Source organism: Pleuronectes platessa, chromosome 5, assembly GCF_947347685.1.
Source record: "Pleuronectes platessa chromosome 5, fPlePla1.1, whole genome shotgun sequence".
Classification (NCBI taxonomy): domain Eukaryota; kingdom Metazoa; phylum Chordata; class Actinopteri; order Pleuronectiformes; family Pleuronectidae; genus Pleuronectes; species Pleuronectes platessa.
In genome coordinates this window covers 8689445-8706063 of record NC_070630.1, presented here as the reverse complement: position 1 = coordinate 8706063, position 16619 = coordinate 8689445, and the positions used below count along the sequence as shown (strand labels likewise).

Genomic DNA, 16619 nt, shown 5'->3' with positions numbered 1-16619 from the left:
AGACAAAGAAGACAGATGGCAGACTGACATTTCAACTGGGAGACGAGCATCCCTGTCTGGACATGTACAATCAAATATTTATATGTCTCACTGAGGGGACTGCGTGTCAACACATGCACAGGGTGAAGATATGTGACTCGGCCGTGTAGATTGTGTGTTTGCACTCATGTCTAATCCTTTTAATATAAGAGCCATGTGCAATGTTTGTCACTATTGATCTCCCCCAGCTCAGAGTGGGCCCTGTGAGTCAGTGCCAGATGGGCTGTAAGCTCGGCTGCCCACAAAGGTAGAGAGAGAGAGGAGAGGGTCGGAAGGAAACCAGAGAAAGAAAGAGTGTAAGAAAGTGGTGAGATGTGGATGTGGGGGAGGCAGAGAGGGGGAGTTAGAGAGAGAGGAGAGCGATGAACCAGACTGGATGCTGTTTATGGTTAAGCTTTATCAGAGCCCTCCATCTGAGGTTCCATGTGACCAATGTGTGCTCAGTGGTTCTGTTCTGTATTTCCAGGAATAAAAGTCTAAGTCTGTCTCTGTACACTGGCATTGTTGCAACACACAGACCCTGGACCTTGTCATCGTAACTTACACGCGACAGCAAACCCAACACAAAAAGCCTGGATTTGTTCCCCCCGTGTCTTCCACAAGAGAGAGGGAGAGAATCAAAAATCACCTCGTGCTATATTTATCTGTCAGGAGCCAAAAAAGCATAAGGAGAATGGAGAGCATGTTTTAACTGTCTTAGATTCACACCAGCGGAAGAACAACAGTCTCAGCCTCAGACCCATGAAAACATCAGAAGCCCATTTGCATGCCCAAGTTGTCAGACACCTCGATTGCATTCTGACATTTACAAAGTGGAAGGAGGAAAAAAAAAAAAAAAACACCTGCATTTTCAGATAGTGATAATGAGAATAGACAGCCACACTAACATGATTCAAAATGAACTCGGTGAATGCGGCAAGAAATAAGAAATTAACCTCCTGTGGAGAAACGCTCCTCAGACCTGTCTGATGCAATGAGCTACCCATTTCATTCCAATCTGCCGCCAGGCCTCAGGTTCAGGACAAAGGGAAGGGAAGTGGCAAAAACACAGCGTCCATTAAATGTTTACCGTTAATTCATGGCTGAGTTTTTAATGCAGTTTATGTTTAAAGATTGTCAATGTAAATAATAATGTAAATGTACAATGTGTTACTTTGGCCTCTTGGAGTCTTTTAATCAAAGTAGTAACTAAAGACCTAGTTTGATGACGTCGTGAAGCAGCAAGGGATCATGGGAGTTGTTGTCTCAACCACCTTCGCCAACGAAATTTTACCTGAAGCCTAAATCGTGTTCGCGGACGACGTGATTTGTTAAAGTTTTATTCAGGTTTCTCCGAAAAGTGACAAATACAAACAATGGAAGGAAAAAACTGCTGACTGGCCAACTGTGTGTTGCTCCTTCATCATACTTTGTTTGCCCCGGCAGTTACAGCAGAGAAAAACAAGCTGATATGACTCAAGTAAAATTAAATTCTGGATTTCTTTGTGTTGGAACATTGTTGGAAACGTTTTGGATGATGTAAGCCCACGAGTTTAAAAAATAACATTTTCTAACCCTAACCCTAACCCTAACTTGTTGTTTTTACACATATTTTTAAATAATTGTAACATATTATATCTTTAATGTCTAATTGAGAAACAGGACACAGAAATGAACCTAATTACCTTTTTACCCCCAGTTTTTTCAAATGACGTGTCACGGTTGCAACAACCAAGCAGCAAAGTGGTTACCGCTATCAGCCTGGCTACTGTCCAAAGCCAGAGGCAACCATGAAAATCCCAATTTGAACTTGAAACCCAGTTCTCTGGATTATATTAGGAAGTGGGAGCGTTTTGTTACCAACTGATTTAAGTGGGAATTGAGCCAATCAAGTGTCAGTGTTGAAGAACATTCCTGTCCCGGAGCTATTGCCATTGTCTGACTGCTACGACTTAGAGTTTTTAGAGTATGTTGACTTGTCAGGTGCAACAAAAGTAAAAGCGTAAAACAGGAGATTGTAAAGGTAAATGGGTGTTGATGTCAGCCGGATGTCTTCAGAGACAGCTCTTACCAGATGAGAACACTGATCCCAGATGAGACCCGAGCAACCTCAGAATATATCCAATGCCAAGGTTTTTCTGCAGGCGGTGTGGTAATGGTTGTGGAATGATTGTGGTTCTGGCAAATACACTGGATAAAGCAATAGTTCATCTAACCTTCTGAGGGATGCAAAGGTAAATGCCAGAAGGCCACAGCCAGCAGCCAGCTAGCTTAGCTGAGATATTAACATTTACCTTTTTACAAGGAGTTATGCTATTTCTTGGCTGGTCTGCTCCTTTTTTTTGCACAATTTATAACGTATTCAATTGTTGTGTTGCTTTGGGGCAAAGGTTGTTTCAACCTGCTTCCAATGTTTGCGCTAAGTTTAGCTGACCTGGTGCATATTTACCATAAAAGACATGAGACTAATATCAATTTTCTCATCTGAATCGCAAAGGGAAAGTGACTAAGCATAAATCCTCAAAACTGTCTCATTATTACTTCAAAGTAGGGTCAGGTTACCGCTTCAGTTAATAAAAAACGACCATTAATTGCGGGTCTGTGACACAACATGAACTCGGGTCATAAACTCAGACTTGCGACATGCCCATTCCACACCCTTAATTTCCACTTTGCTACATATAGGGCAGAATATTTCCTGCACTGGTATGAAACACTGGCACTGGACATAAATCTTGAAGTGCAGGGTCGTCCAATATGGATTTAATTCTGGGCTGGATCCAAAGTTCTACTTTACTTCAAAATCAGTATCCTACTATTGGGGGCTTGACAGGGAGAGATTATGATAGATACATACAGATATACTGGAGACAGACTGTGCTAAATTATAAATGTGCAAACAGAACACAAGTATGTCACGGAACATCAGAGATCATACTGGATATGTGTGGTCAGACACTGGGGTGATATCAGGTGTGTGCTCAGCTTCTCTGTACGTGCACGTAGCGCCGCTGGAGATGAGGCAAGAGCAATGCAAAGTGTTTTGATGTCTTTTTTATTTCATTGCTGTAAAAATAATATATTTGGCAGCCAAAACGGCAACAGAGAGCCGCCTCAAAGCAAGGTTACGCTGCTCCCAATCTGCTGGACTGAGAGAAAGGGAACGAAATAGATGAATTCTCCATAAGGTTTAGCAGCCCCAAGCAAGGTTGGTACCCCTCCAATATTCCAGCCTCGGCTCATCTCCAATTCAAAACACACATAAATAACGTGGCTGTGATTAGCAATCCCATCAAAGGGAAAACAGGCCACTTTGAGGAACATGGAGGGTTTTCGCAATCGGAGTAAACATTTTCAATTGCCTCTGCATCCCGGTCATGATTGGGTGCAAACGAGGGGAGGCAGTCATTAATTCTGGGTAGTGGGCCGGGATGGAAGGGGGAGTGGGCCGAGGCATGGCACAGATGACTGGCTGATAAATTCACACTCATTCCAGCAGCTGTCTGGAAGAGTAAAGTGCCTGTATCTCTACACATGGCTGCCCTCCTGTTCCCCCGCATCACAACATACTGAATGAAACAGTCAGACGGAAATACAGACCTTCAAAAGTCTGTGCTCTCTCTGAGGGGATGTACAATCTGCCGTCGAGTGTTTGGCAGGGAGGCCGGGCTCATCAGCCGCACTCAAAATGCAAAGCAACCCCCCCCCCCCCCCCCGGTCTGGCCACTTTTGACAAAAAGTTGAGGAAATCAGGAAATATTAGCGGAGCGGCTCCTCCCTTTAGAGGTTTTGGAGACAGGCACCTTTTGAATCGAGTCGGCTCCGTCTTTGATCTGTTCCCTCTTGTTGGACATCAAAAGACATGAAAGAGAAAGCAAAGAGCCGGACAGCCGACCCCCAATTCCCCCCCCCGAGTCACCGCTGTCGTGTCCTTTCAAGGAACAACCAGGACTAAAGACAGTCATTAACAATAAAAGTTTCCCCCTCTCCGTCTCTGATGATGCCTTTTCACCGCCGCTTGTCTTCATCCCGCTCGGTCATTAAACCCTGATCCTGATGATGAAATGCTGTTTTAAGGATGTTCACAGGCTTCTGTCTCAGGGGGTAATTAGCACCGTGCCATTTCTCCGAGATAATTCGCATGGGAAGGTTTCAAAAAATGTCATACCCACTAATTTGACCATCTTTCGACTTTTTATTTTTTATTTTAGAACCACAGATAAGCTCTCTCAGAGGCTCTGTGTAACCGTTTGTATGAGGATGCTACCACATGACTAGGAAATAAGGATGTTCGACCTGAGAAACACATTCTCCTATTTTACCAGGTAAAACGTTAAGGGGTGTTTGTCTGGTATAAAAAGAAACAAGTTGTGTATCTTAAGTGATTGGATTCCACATTCTGATGAATACACACCAGGCAAAGGGAAATTTTCACTACTAGGAGATGCAAAACTGACTTGTTCTGACTTAGCACTAGAAAAATAATCATTTCTATAAAGAATTTGTTTCAGCTGAGGACTCCATCCTTTTAAATGTTGAATGTTTTACTTTACTGCATTAGGACATATTCCAGGCCGACATTTCTTAGATAGGAGTAATTCACCTCACAACTTCCAACTCTAATCAAGTAAACACATTTTAGGCGAAGTGCATTTAAGTCCTGCAGCGGTGTAGCTGTGGTTTGCACCTAGATGTGAAAGATGAAAGTGTTTTGCAAGCTGTTCATTTATTAGAAAGTGGTACCATTAATGTGTTTTCTTACCTCTTGGCTTTTTGGCTAATTTGGCTTCAACACAAGCAGCCAAAAATACACAATTACTTTTGTTTAACCTCAGACCATGTTAGAAAGGACATTAAGAACAACAGGGTTAGTGCATCTGTTTAAGTGAAGTGCTCGTGTGCAGACGTTGGAGAAAGGAGAAGAGAGACACACACTCACACATCATGACAACACGTGCTGAAAGAGCCAATTGTTATTGGAATATATTCTGTTGCGAATAATTCTATACGAGAATAATTGTTTAGTGAATCATTTGTAGACATTCTACATTCTTTATACATTTAAAATGGTAAAGTCCACGAGCAACAGTGGAAGAAAGAAACTTTCCTCGATGTTGTTTTGGCTTGATAAGAATATTCATTATTTGACTATATATATAAATACATATACATATATTTGACTTTCGAAAGAGCCTTGTTTTGTAACTGGAGATCTGTGGTTATGTGAGTAACCTCAGACCACAGTGAAAGTGTCAAGAGGACAACACCAAACTGAAGTGGGGACCAAATAGCCTGGACGGAAATTTGAAATCTACATGTGGCAGTGTGTTGATGTGAGAGCAGAGAATAAAAAGAATGGATTGTCACTGTGAGTGCATGTCTCTCTCCTCCCTCCTGAAAGGAAAAATACCAACATAACCAGCCATTCTTGTAAATATGCACAGATGAACAGGCTGCGATGGACAGCCAAACAACAGACCCACCGACAGACGCGAGCAAGTCCAAATGAACAGCAGGTAGCGAAACATAAAAAAAAGAGAGAGAAAGAATGAGTACCTGTCACGGTTTCAGCAGCTCCTGTTGCAGCGCAGGCGAAGATGAGAGGGGGAGAGAAGAGAACAGACAAGGTGTTAGCTGACAGGACGTAAGCAGGGAGTCACATTCCACTGGTAACAGGAAACTTTCAGGTGCCGATTGCAACTCATCAAATGAAAGCTGCATATATGTTACGATATTTAACACAGATTAAGAGAAATACACAAAACGGCATCGTGAAGAGCAAATTGTACAATATCCAGCCATATATATAATCCTGACATAATGAGCCACGATCATCCCGTCGTCCGTTTACCCTGCATGTTATATTAATATGGAGGAACAGGGGGGGCTATGTGGACATTGTTTCCTGCCCCTCGTGTCCCTGATTAAGATTCCAGCCAGCCCTGCTGTGGAGCAGCCACTGCCTGGAGATGCTCCCCTGGGACCTGCAGTGTATCCTGGAGAAGAGAGAGCACCCATTCGGAACAGTGCCCACCCAAACTGGCATCTCACAGGGCATGGGAGACTGGCATGTTCCCAAGTCCCTGCAGCAGTGCTCAGGGACTGCACCCTCGGGAGAGCTTCCATCATTCATTGTCGGCTATTCATAAACAACCCCCCCCCCCCCCCCCCCCCCATTTCTCTCTCTCTCTTTCACACATGCACACACACCTCCTCCCCCCTGCCCACCGCTGCACGTCCATATCTACATTTATTCCATTTCACACTATTTTAATATATTGACATTCCACGCAGACTTCGGGGCGTCGCTGTGAGCAATGCAGGCGTCAGTGCTGAGCACACAGTCTGTTGAAGTGACTGCCTGTCACACTTGTCATCGCCGGCATAATAAGGGTGTAAGGTATGACACATGTCCTTGTTACCAGTCCTTTGTGCATTTTCAATGTGTCAGCGATTCCCCCGGGGACAAAAAAGTGTGAGTGACAAATCACACGCGACGGGAAACAACTTTTGAACATTGTCCAGGAGTCGGCTGCGATATCAGGCTGTCCAGTGTCAGACAAACCTCTGTCTTTATTGTGTGATAATTGAAAGTAATGAGACTTCTGAGGCCATTCTGCTCCAGCTGAAAGCAGTTTGAGCGAAAACAGACCCGGAGTGATTGAGGTTGATAGCCGGTCTGAAACTCGGAGCCTGAGCGAGCGCTCCGTATGCGTCCCAGTCCAATCAGCCCCCAGGACAGCCCATAATGAGGCTTTTGAGCTGCTTTAATTGCCAGGTAATTATAATGTTGTAGAAACATTATGTAAATGACTCATTATCATCTTGCATGTGTAGTATATCTGCCCTCATTTTGTGTTACTTTGTCAGGAGTGTAACCCAGAAAAAAAACACATCAGCCGGATACTGGGGCATCTCAGTGTTTAATCTTGTCAACAGGGGTCTATATATAAACAGAGGGACTTGTGATATAGTGCGGTGACACCTTCCCTAACCCTTCACTATCATCCACTTCCTGCTGGTGGCCTCTGAAAGGCCTATAAATAGCTCTAGTCTGCCGCTCCCCTTCTCTCCTCTGTACCTGCAGCGCATTAGGTAGAAGTTATGAGGTGCCAGCTCGCCTGTGATTAGATGTCATGGCTGTCGCTCTGCTTAGACAGCGCTGATAGACAGATTTCTGGGGGAAATGCTTGTGATGGCATTCGTGCCAGTGCAGCCATTTCACCAATCTGTCAATCACGCGCGGGGGATGAGAGCAGGCAGGCAGGCCAGCCGTCCCTCCAAATAATGTCTGTCCTTGTCTCCTCACCTCTTTCTCCCTTTCATCCAAATCTCATTCTCCCGGGTTCCACACAATGAGCAGCATTATGTTTCAGAAACAGAAGAGTGCTGCGTTTCCTGCCAGAATACATCACGTTCTCTATCAGAGCTGAGGGTCTACACGTCCTGGTATTCAGGCATCCGTGTTCAACCCGCTGCCACCACGATGAATCCTTAATAATCTGCACAATTTTTCAGCTGCTGAGGCAAACTCAGATCTCTGGAGAGTGGGTGTCTGTGTGGTGAGAGTGGCACATAGCCTCCCTCGCTCGCTGGCTCTCTCTCTCTCTCTCTATCGCAGCTCAGTAAAAGCAGTGGGGTAACACTAATGAGACAACATTTCTCCTCAGTACTAGTGCGATGCCTTTGAATTAATGCTCCTCCTTTCAGGTAAAACATTCCCTTGCTTATTTTATGCTCATGATCTGCGGCGTGTTGCACTTCCACCAAGTCTCTGATCGCAGCGCATTAGAGGACACAGCCGAGTCGGACGCCGGGACTCTGTGGTTCCCCATTGAGATCCACACTGGGTACTGTCTGATTGTGTGTGTGTGTGTGTGTGTGTGTGTGTGCGATGCTGTCTCACTGTGAGCAGCCCACTGTGTTTTCATTTAATTAGAAGGATCAGAGGTGGGCATCAAACTTTTTTCTCCTCTGAGGAAATCGGACGGAGCAGCGAGCTCCTGCAGAGTGAACCGAACAAACAGGGACGACTTCTGAGGTCAGGATTTTCACAAAAGAAAGCGATCAAAGCGTTTCAGCTGTCCTCGCAAAAAGAAGAAAAAAAGAATTTCCAGCACCTTATGCTCGTCTCTGATGTCGGGGATAATTATTTTCAAATCTGCTTTAAAGAATTGCATGACAACATATTACATTGAAAGTCTGACCGAAATGCCCTTTGTGTATGTGAACTAGTACTGGTGAGTTTCCACAATGTGCAGAGTTTTAACGTCAGGCTCCTCACTCGGTCCATCTCAAATTCCATTAAAGAGATGCAAGCCCTTCATCTGTTAATTAGTTAGTGAGCAGGATATTAGTCATCTACAATTTTGAGAAACCATTAATAAGGTTTAAGTCGATATGAAAAGTGCCAAAAGTCCAGCTTCTCAAATGTTAATATTTTCAGGATTTCTTATTCATATATGATGGCAAACTAAAAGTTTTAGGCTTTTGGGCTGTTGTTAAGAAACTGTTTTAATCTTGTGTTTGGCTGTTTCTTTTCCAATTCTCTAACCTATCCATTACATTTTCAGAAAATAATCGTCCGTTGAATCTGCATCGAATACCCACACACCTACAAATAGGAGAGAAACATGCCACAACAACTACTACACCAGGGGGCTGAGGGTGGGTGGGGTACTTAAAGTCAGTGAAGTCAAATAAGCATGTTATTCAATCTGTAATGTACATTAAGCTCAATTAACGATGCTGCTGTGATTTATTTATTGTTATGAAACTATCCAATGAAACTGACAAATTGGCAGCAACAAATATATCAACGTTTTCAAAACTCTATTGATGACAGAGCGGAGGGGATGATTCTAAAAAAGAGCTATGATAAGATTCTTCTCGCCAGGAACGCAGGTCATCTCCGGAGCTGGACTACGAGATTCCAGTAGGTGGCTTCTCACGTCTCAAATCTAAAATTTACAAACATGGTCGAAACCTAAAAAATTTCCTTTGATGCTTTAAAATCACTCCCCATATGGTCTGTTGCACTTCCAGTCTGGCATCTTGTATTATCATATTTGGTAATCGTATTTGTTTGTATATTTGCATTTGGAAAACGTCTGGACTTGGAGCTTGTTTTCCTTAATGTTTGTGCTTCCACTCGTGAATGTGCTTTGTCAGTAAGTAATTATCAGCAGCTCTTCTCCATCTGCTGACCGAGCAAGTGAACGGGCCTTGATTTGCGATTTCTTAACTTTAAACCAACAAGAACAGAGGTCTGCTCCAGATTACATAATAACGATCTGTTCACGTGTCAACACATCCAGGTCCATGAAAACTGAGAAACCTCAAGCAATCAATAAAGACTGCAATATTATTGAAAGCTCTAAAGAAAACCCGAATTCGACTTTGAGTTATTATTCTTTCCAGGTTCATAAATGAAGTTCGATGCCTAATATTGGAGAATTGAATTGTAATAAATCATGCATTTATACAACCTCTGAGGAGGGTTTTCATTCCACTGTGAAAACTGCTGTTTGTGCATTCCTTAAATCACAGCGCTAATTTAGCTGCATCTTACCCACTTCTGCTTCTATCACCTCTCGGGTGCGGCTTAATCCACCCTGAGCTGTCAGCGAGGTATCAGAAAAACACTCACCTGTAAACAGCACCGGGAATATTCAGATTAATTCCCCCCCGAGAGTCGACCACAACATATTTATCCGCTCGGCTTATAGGAGATGCAAAGCATGTTGCCGCTTGATAAACTGTAATAAAGAGGAGATTTAGCAAATATCCCCACAGAGGTGGCTAATTGCTCACTCACCGTTGATTGAATTTGCTTTGTGAATGTCCAATCTATGACCGGAGTGTTTGTGTTGTGCTCCCTAGGACACCTGTAGCTGCAGACGGCTTTGAGGTCGGGAGATTAAGGGATAATCCTTCAAAAAAAATGCTTGAAGATAAAAAGCAGCATGGAATTTGGTGCCCTGGCTCCTCTTAGCTAAGTGCTATGAGTATCTACAATTGCACATAAATACCAATAGATGGACGTCCCGGTGAATCAAAGGCTAGTATTAAGACGTTTCAGCATCAGTGACGTCTTTGAAGACAAGGGAGCCACGTAATCTCATTGGTGAACCGGGGGTTGTCACTCACCGGGCCACACGTGAAAATGTCTCTGCAGCTGACAGAGGGGGAAAAAAGAAAAAGCCACCAGCCACTTTAATGACAACTCTGCACAGCTCAGGTAGTGTTCGCCTCCCACAGTCGTGTCAAGGCAAAGAGGGAGCGTTAACACTTTTCTGACAACTGTAGACGCCAGGCTGTTGTTACACACAGCCTCAAATAGACAGGCACCGAGCTCTCCCTGTAACACCCCCCCCACAAAAAAAAAACAGTGTCAAAATGCAGACAAAATAGAAACGAAGTAAAAAAAAAGCTCGGCTGCTTAATATCACAGTGACGCATCTATCAAAGCATAATTTGACATAATGAAACAACACTATTCTACCAGGCAGGATGTCTCAAATCAGCATAACACCAGACAGGAGGAGTATTGTAGTAATACACTATTAAGTCACGCTGATTGTGACAAATGCAACAACTTCAGAGGTCTATAAATCACCGGCCAACTGCGTTCGCTGGGAGGTACAATGATTTTCTTTTTTCCCCGACGAGGCACAATCATCCACTCTGTTATGTTAACAAGACTGGTTGACTGAGCGCGGACTTAAGTGAAGCAGCCGCAATGTGCTCTGCACCCTGAACCATTCAGCGGGGACGGATTCAAGCTCAAAGCCGAGACAAAGCTTAACCTCTGGCAAAGTGACACATCACATCTCATTCAGATTGTCTCTTGTTTCGGGTGAAACTGCATATAAATCTATGTGGTTTGTTCTCTCGGAGGCTGCAGGCACTGTGAGGCCTCCACTCTTTTTCTGCTCTGGCCTCAGTTTAAAAAGACCGGTGCAGCAGGAGTGCAGCGTTTGATACCACAGGAGAGAAACCGAAGCTCAGCGTCTGATCAAAACACACGCAGAACCATTCAAATCAAAGCCTCCAAACAGCCGTGAGGGAGGAATCCTTTTTTCTCTCCCTCTATCCTGGAGACACAGAGAGGTCTCCCCCCTTATAATGTGGTCTCTTGCCAGGAAAACTCACATGAGCAATGTTCACAGAGGCATGGTGTGTTTGTGAGGGCGTGCTTTCCAGCCTGGCTGCCAGCATATCTGCTAACTCACTGTGAACGTGCGTACATCTGCACCAGCGTTTCTGTGTGTGTCTGTGTGTGTGTGAGAGAGAGAAAGAGAGAGAGAGAGAGGGGTAATTAGGACATTAGGAGAAGCTTCTGACAGGCTTGTCATCGCCACAGCCTGCCCAGTGGAAAGGAGGTGGTCAGAGGGGTAAGTGGGGGTCCGGCAGGGTCAAGAGACAGCTGCTGCACCACCACTCACTGTCTGGAAGCTCTCAGCGAATATTAAACCACTGGGGCCGCGGCCAAGACGCTTTCTCATTTGTGGAATGCACAAAGTCCTTTTCACGAGGAGGCTCCATCTAATTTATGCCACTGTTATAAAAGCGCTATTCTTTTTTTGTCCTGAAATAGTCAAACATAAACATAGAAAGACCAAAATAAATGGCGGTGGCATCAAGGTAATTGAGGTTATTTAGTAAATCTGTGAATTTAGAACATGACGGAACGTTATTAACACACACTTTTGTTCCTAAGATGATGAATCTGTGTGGTCTGGCACCTCCTGTGTGTGTGTCTCCAGCAGAGAGAGGCTCCATTATTACAATATGAGACATATTAAATACATCCCCCGAGGCCGATGACCTTGGCGATGACATATACCATTAATTGCGTTGATGGATTATTATCATCACAACAATAACATGGCTGCTCTTCAGCCCCACTCTCCATAACACCTGTGCCCATTCTCTGGCTGCCTCAGCTCGTATGCTCATAATCACATCTATCAGCCCAAAACGTTAACCGCATCCTGGGACACTAAACATGTCCATTTGTTTGCAGTTGTAATGTCTTTTGTGCGCCTCAATCAGGCACCTGTCAGACACACACCTGCTACCTCAGTGCTAAGAGAAAAGGCAGAGTGGAGGCCCTTTTGTTTCCTCACAGAGTTTATAATCAGAACGTTGTTTCCAATCTTCTTCCACCATTTTTCTATTTCCCATTTCCCTTTTCTCAGTCAAATCACTGCTATCAATCAGGTGCGCGCTTGAGAGGGGAGAGAGCCCTGAGAGAGGGAGGAAGTGTGTGTGTGTGTGTGTGTATGTGTGTGTGTGTGTGTGTGTGTGTGTGTGTGTGTGTGTGTGCTAGAGAGAGAGAGAGAAAGGGGGAAGTTCCTTGATGGAACCATCTCTAGCCCTAGGCCTCATTAGTCAGAGACTGCAGGAGGAAATATGTGTATGTGAGAGGTTGGTGCATGTGTGTGCACGAGTGTGCTATAAAAATGAGTACTGGTAGCGTGAGTCTGTCAATGTGACGCCTGTTAACGTTTCCCATTCCATCCAAATGATGCACAGCGGACGTTGAGTTACTCCAAATGGATACTCAACCCAGTTAGCACCATCACATTTTGCCCATTCTCTCCACTGTGCTTACTGATGTTATGGCGAGGAACGATGGACTGTAAAGGATTCACCCAAAAAAAAAATCTTTGCATCTATGACAGCAGCTTCTCCGTATCAGCAGGCCGTGCGATGAAAGCATCTCATAAATGATTTTGCAGTCGTCTGATGTGGCAATCAATACGAATCAAACCTTAACAGCTGCATAGGCACAAGCCGTATTGATCTCATGTGACAAGAGGAGCTCGCGGTGCATCGACATCTCTGAAGAGAGTCAACTTCTCTGCTTTGATAGTCTGTCTCACTGAACACACCAGGACATTACCGCAGGAATAGCACAAAGTCCTCTGTTAACATTCATGAGGCACAAATTAGGCAACAAACAGGGTGAATGAATAAAGGATGAGCCAACACAAGTCCAGATTACTGCCAGCGTGGCAATATGCTCGATATTTTACGGCGTGTATTGATTATATAAGAGATCTATTTGAAGTGGCCGTACAAAATGGCAACTGTAGTAAATTCACAATGGCAGGGTAATATACGGCTTCACTGCTTTCATTTATTCACAGCTTGACATTTCCTCCCTTCCACAGAGTGTGCTCTAACCGTGTGCCAATGGCCACATCATTTAGACTGGACTTGCATGAATATTTAACATTAGTGCCCAGATCGCAGCTCGCAGAAAATGAATTATTTTCAGTGGGCTTTGCAGAGGCACCGTGAAGAACTCTCACTCTAGTGATGAATCGCTGGAGAGTTTATGTTGTATTAAGCAGGCAAAACAAATGGATATCAATCATTTGGAGCTTTGCAGCCACACATCCCTTCCTGCCTCTCAGAGATTCTGTTGGTTTTCAGAGGCAGACGTTTCCAGACTGGAGTGTGTAACAGAAAAGAATTCAGCCTCGAGTTCACTGGCGTTTGTGGACGAGACAATGACAGACTGGTGATGTATCAGCTGGCAAATGATCAGCCAATGAGAGGCTTTCACAGACATATCGTTATTGTGTCTGTGAAATGGGTTATTTCACAGACTGTGAAATCCATTATTTACAGAATAAACAATGCAGAAAAGATGTGAATTCATGTTTACAATTTAAAATACTGTACATTTTCTTAATTTAGGTTGTACTGGAACTATTACCATGTATATATATATATATATATATATATATATATATATATATATATATATATATATATATATATATATATCAACCGACATAATTGTATTCATCGTTTTTTATCATATTATCTGTATCGGCAATGGCTTCCTAACATCAACATTGGTCAGAGACTGAATAAAAAACTATGCTTGCAATGATTACAACTTGTGCAGGGGGAAGCAAAGCAAGTATATAAACGTGACACACTGGGAGTAGTCAAATTCAAATTCATCCACACAAAACACACAACACACAACAGAACTAGTGGATTATTTTTCCCGGTCTTAGAGGATTTCTACTTGATAGAATGGTGCAATCATAAAAATATGGAGCATCGGTATTAAACGGATCGCTCTTTGAACATCATGACGCTCCAATGAAGAGGGACGAGTTGGGACAAGCCGATAGAGATATATGTCATTCTGTCAGACAATGTAGAATAAGAAGGATTTTCCAGCCGTAACACCACTATAGGGGATATTCAGGAAACCTTGATGTTAAAGAGGCTTAACTAATGTAGTCCGTGCTGAGTTATGATAGAATGAAATGAAGCATGATTCAGCATTTGTGTGACCTATTTTTGCTTCAAACCTCAGTGACTGTGGATGAGGTTGAGGGAGAATTTGGTTTCCGGGGTCGTCGTAAATTCATCGGGTACAATTTAATGAAAAGCAAAGATGAAGTTGTGCGATTGCTCAATCAATTGTAAAAGAAGGTTCCAGGTTGATGTTTGAGTGAATCACCATTTATACAACCTACTTCAAATAGTGCCTGTGCAAAGAAAAGGCCTATTGAGTCACAGACCACTGCCATGGAGACACTATTCGAGTCCTGTACAAATGGAAGTGGAAAAGAATCATGCTCCTGCAAAATGAGGAGATTAAACCTAACACGGCAGAAAGGAGGAGCTCTTCTAGATGATTAAATCAGATCCTTGTTCTCCTTCTACCTGCTTGGAGTTTGATTTGATTGGCTATCTTAAAACCTTAACAATGGTTAATTGCTAGTTAATTTGCCTCTCATAGAGAACAAATAACCCTCCAGTCTGCCAATCATTCATTTAAAAACCTCATGTCTAAACTCAGTCGGCTAAAACACACACATACGCACAAGCGAGTGCCCAAATCGGCAGTGTGACACCGAGTTTACCGACTCTCAGATGACTTGACAGTTTCATTAGGACAGATTACCGTGACCCTGAAGTTTTAATCTTCCCAGATAAAGTGAAGCTGTTTTCGCGCCATCCTCAAGGATGCACTCCGTTTCCAGCAACATCCGAGCTGAGCAGAGATTTGGCCTCGCTCAAATACAATCTGAATTGCTCCAATTGATTAAACAGGAACTGGCAGGCTGAACAGAGGCGAGCGGAGTACAAACCCGTCCACACAGCCACCGGCAACTGTGGACACAAGATTGAAGGTGAGATATCTGTGCGCGGCCTGGCACCTGAGTCGGATAGATAGTCCCGCTTTCTAGGCGGGGGGGTGGTCAGATTGGAGACAGCCTGGGTGGCTTCGCCTGTGTTTCCCCTTCAGGTTCATATTTTATGGACGTGCGGTACAGTTCAGATGACAGCTCTGAGATGACTGAGAGTCGGTGTGCAGGCCGCGGGAGTTCAGCGATTTATTAGAAGGGAGGGAATGTGGCACAGGGGAGAGTGAGGCTGAATCTGAGAAATGTGTTAGCAGCTGTCAGTGTGAGGAGTCTCAGACACGACTCGAGTTTGTGCTCGCACTTGTATGCATGCGCTTGTTGGCGTGTGTGTGTGTGTGTGCACGTGTGTGAGATGAGTGAGTGCTATCTGCAACCCGAGCCCATTAAAAAGCAGAGGCACCGGCGGTACAGATGTGTCTCTCTCCGAGCCCAACATGAAACACAGAAAACGGCCTCTTTGATCATTACCTACCTGTCAGTCTGCCCTCCGCAGGGACCGCCTGTTACGACTGCTGATGTGCCGCACTGACAGGCCAGAAACACACACACGTAAACTCATGCGCATTTGAAAAGAGAGAGAGAGAGAGAGAGAGAGAGAGAGAGAGAGAGAGAGAGAGAGAGAGAGAGAGAGAGAGAGAGGGAAAGAAACCCGCGTTGCTATCAGTCTGACTGGTGCCGGCATTCAAACTCATCCCTGAGGAGGTATAACCATGACGACCAGTAGTGTGGGCAAAGCACAGGTTTATTATTCTATATCTGGATACCAATTAGCCTCGGTGGCTGCGAGGCTCGCCGGGGTCCACATTTGCCTCGGCACCAACGGGGCAATTTAGTCTCCGATCCCTGTGATTGTATGTTTGTCGAACGTGGGATGAAACGAGCAGAAAGCCATGTGATCAAAGGGGGGAGCGTATCCACCAGCGCAGAGTCAAAAGCAAACAAGCCTTTTCCAAGTTCATTTGTTTGACTCGCTGATCTGCTGAGGATATTTGTAGACAAACAGGAGACATGACAGTTACACGCAGGTCAGCTTGTCCTCCCTTTGTGAGTTAATCACTGCTCCTCCCACAGTCTACAAACTTATTCAGTGTGTGTTCACTCTCTGAAATGTTGCGTCTTGATTTAGACTTTTTCTTTTCTCTCCTCACTTTCCTCCCATGCAGGGCGGCGCGGTGGAACAGTGGTTAGCGCTGTCCCCTCCCAGCGAGGGGTGCACAGTTTGAACCTCAGCTTGGCCGAGGGCCTTCATGTGTGGAGTTTGCATTCACTGTGTGGGTTTTCTCTGGGTGCTCTCCTCCCACAGTCCAAAAATATTGGGCTTGGGTAAATTGGAGACAGTAGATTGAATGTAGTTGTGTATGTGAGTGTTAATGGTTGTTTGTCTGTTTGTCCTGTTTGTCCTGTGATACACTA

The 16619-nt window shown here is 44.3% G+C and overlaps 1 protein-coding gene across 1 annotated transcript in view; it reads right to left on the bottom strand.

Annotated features, from left to right (window-relative positions):
- Positions 1–16619, bottom strand: part of cadm1b (cell adhesion molecule 1b) — a 137915-nt gene that overhangs the window by 34134 nt on the left and 87162 nt on the right. The window contains exon 2 of the mRNA XM_053423622.1: positions 5575–5595. Within this exon, the coding sequence (XP_053279597.1) occupies positions 5575–5595 (21 nt within the window). The remainder of the gene's footprint in view (positions 1–5574; positions 5596–16619) is intronic.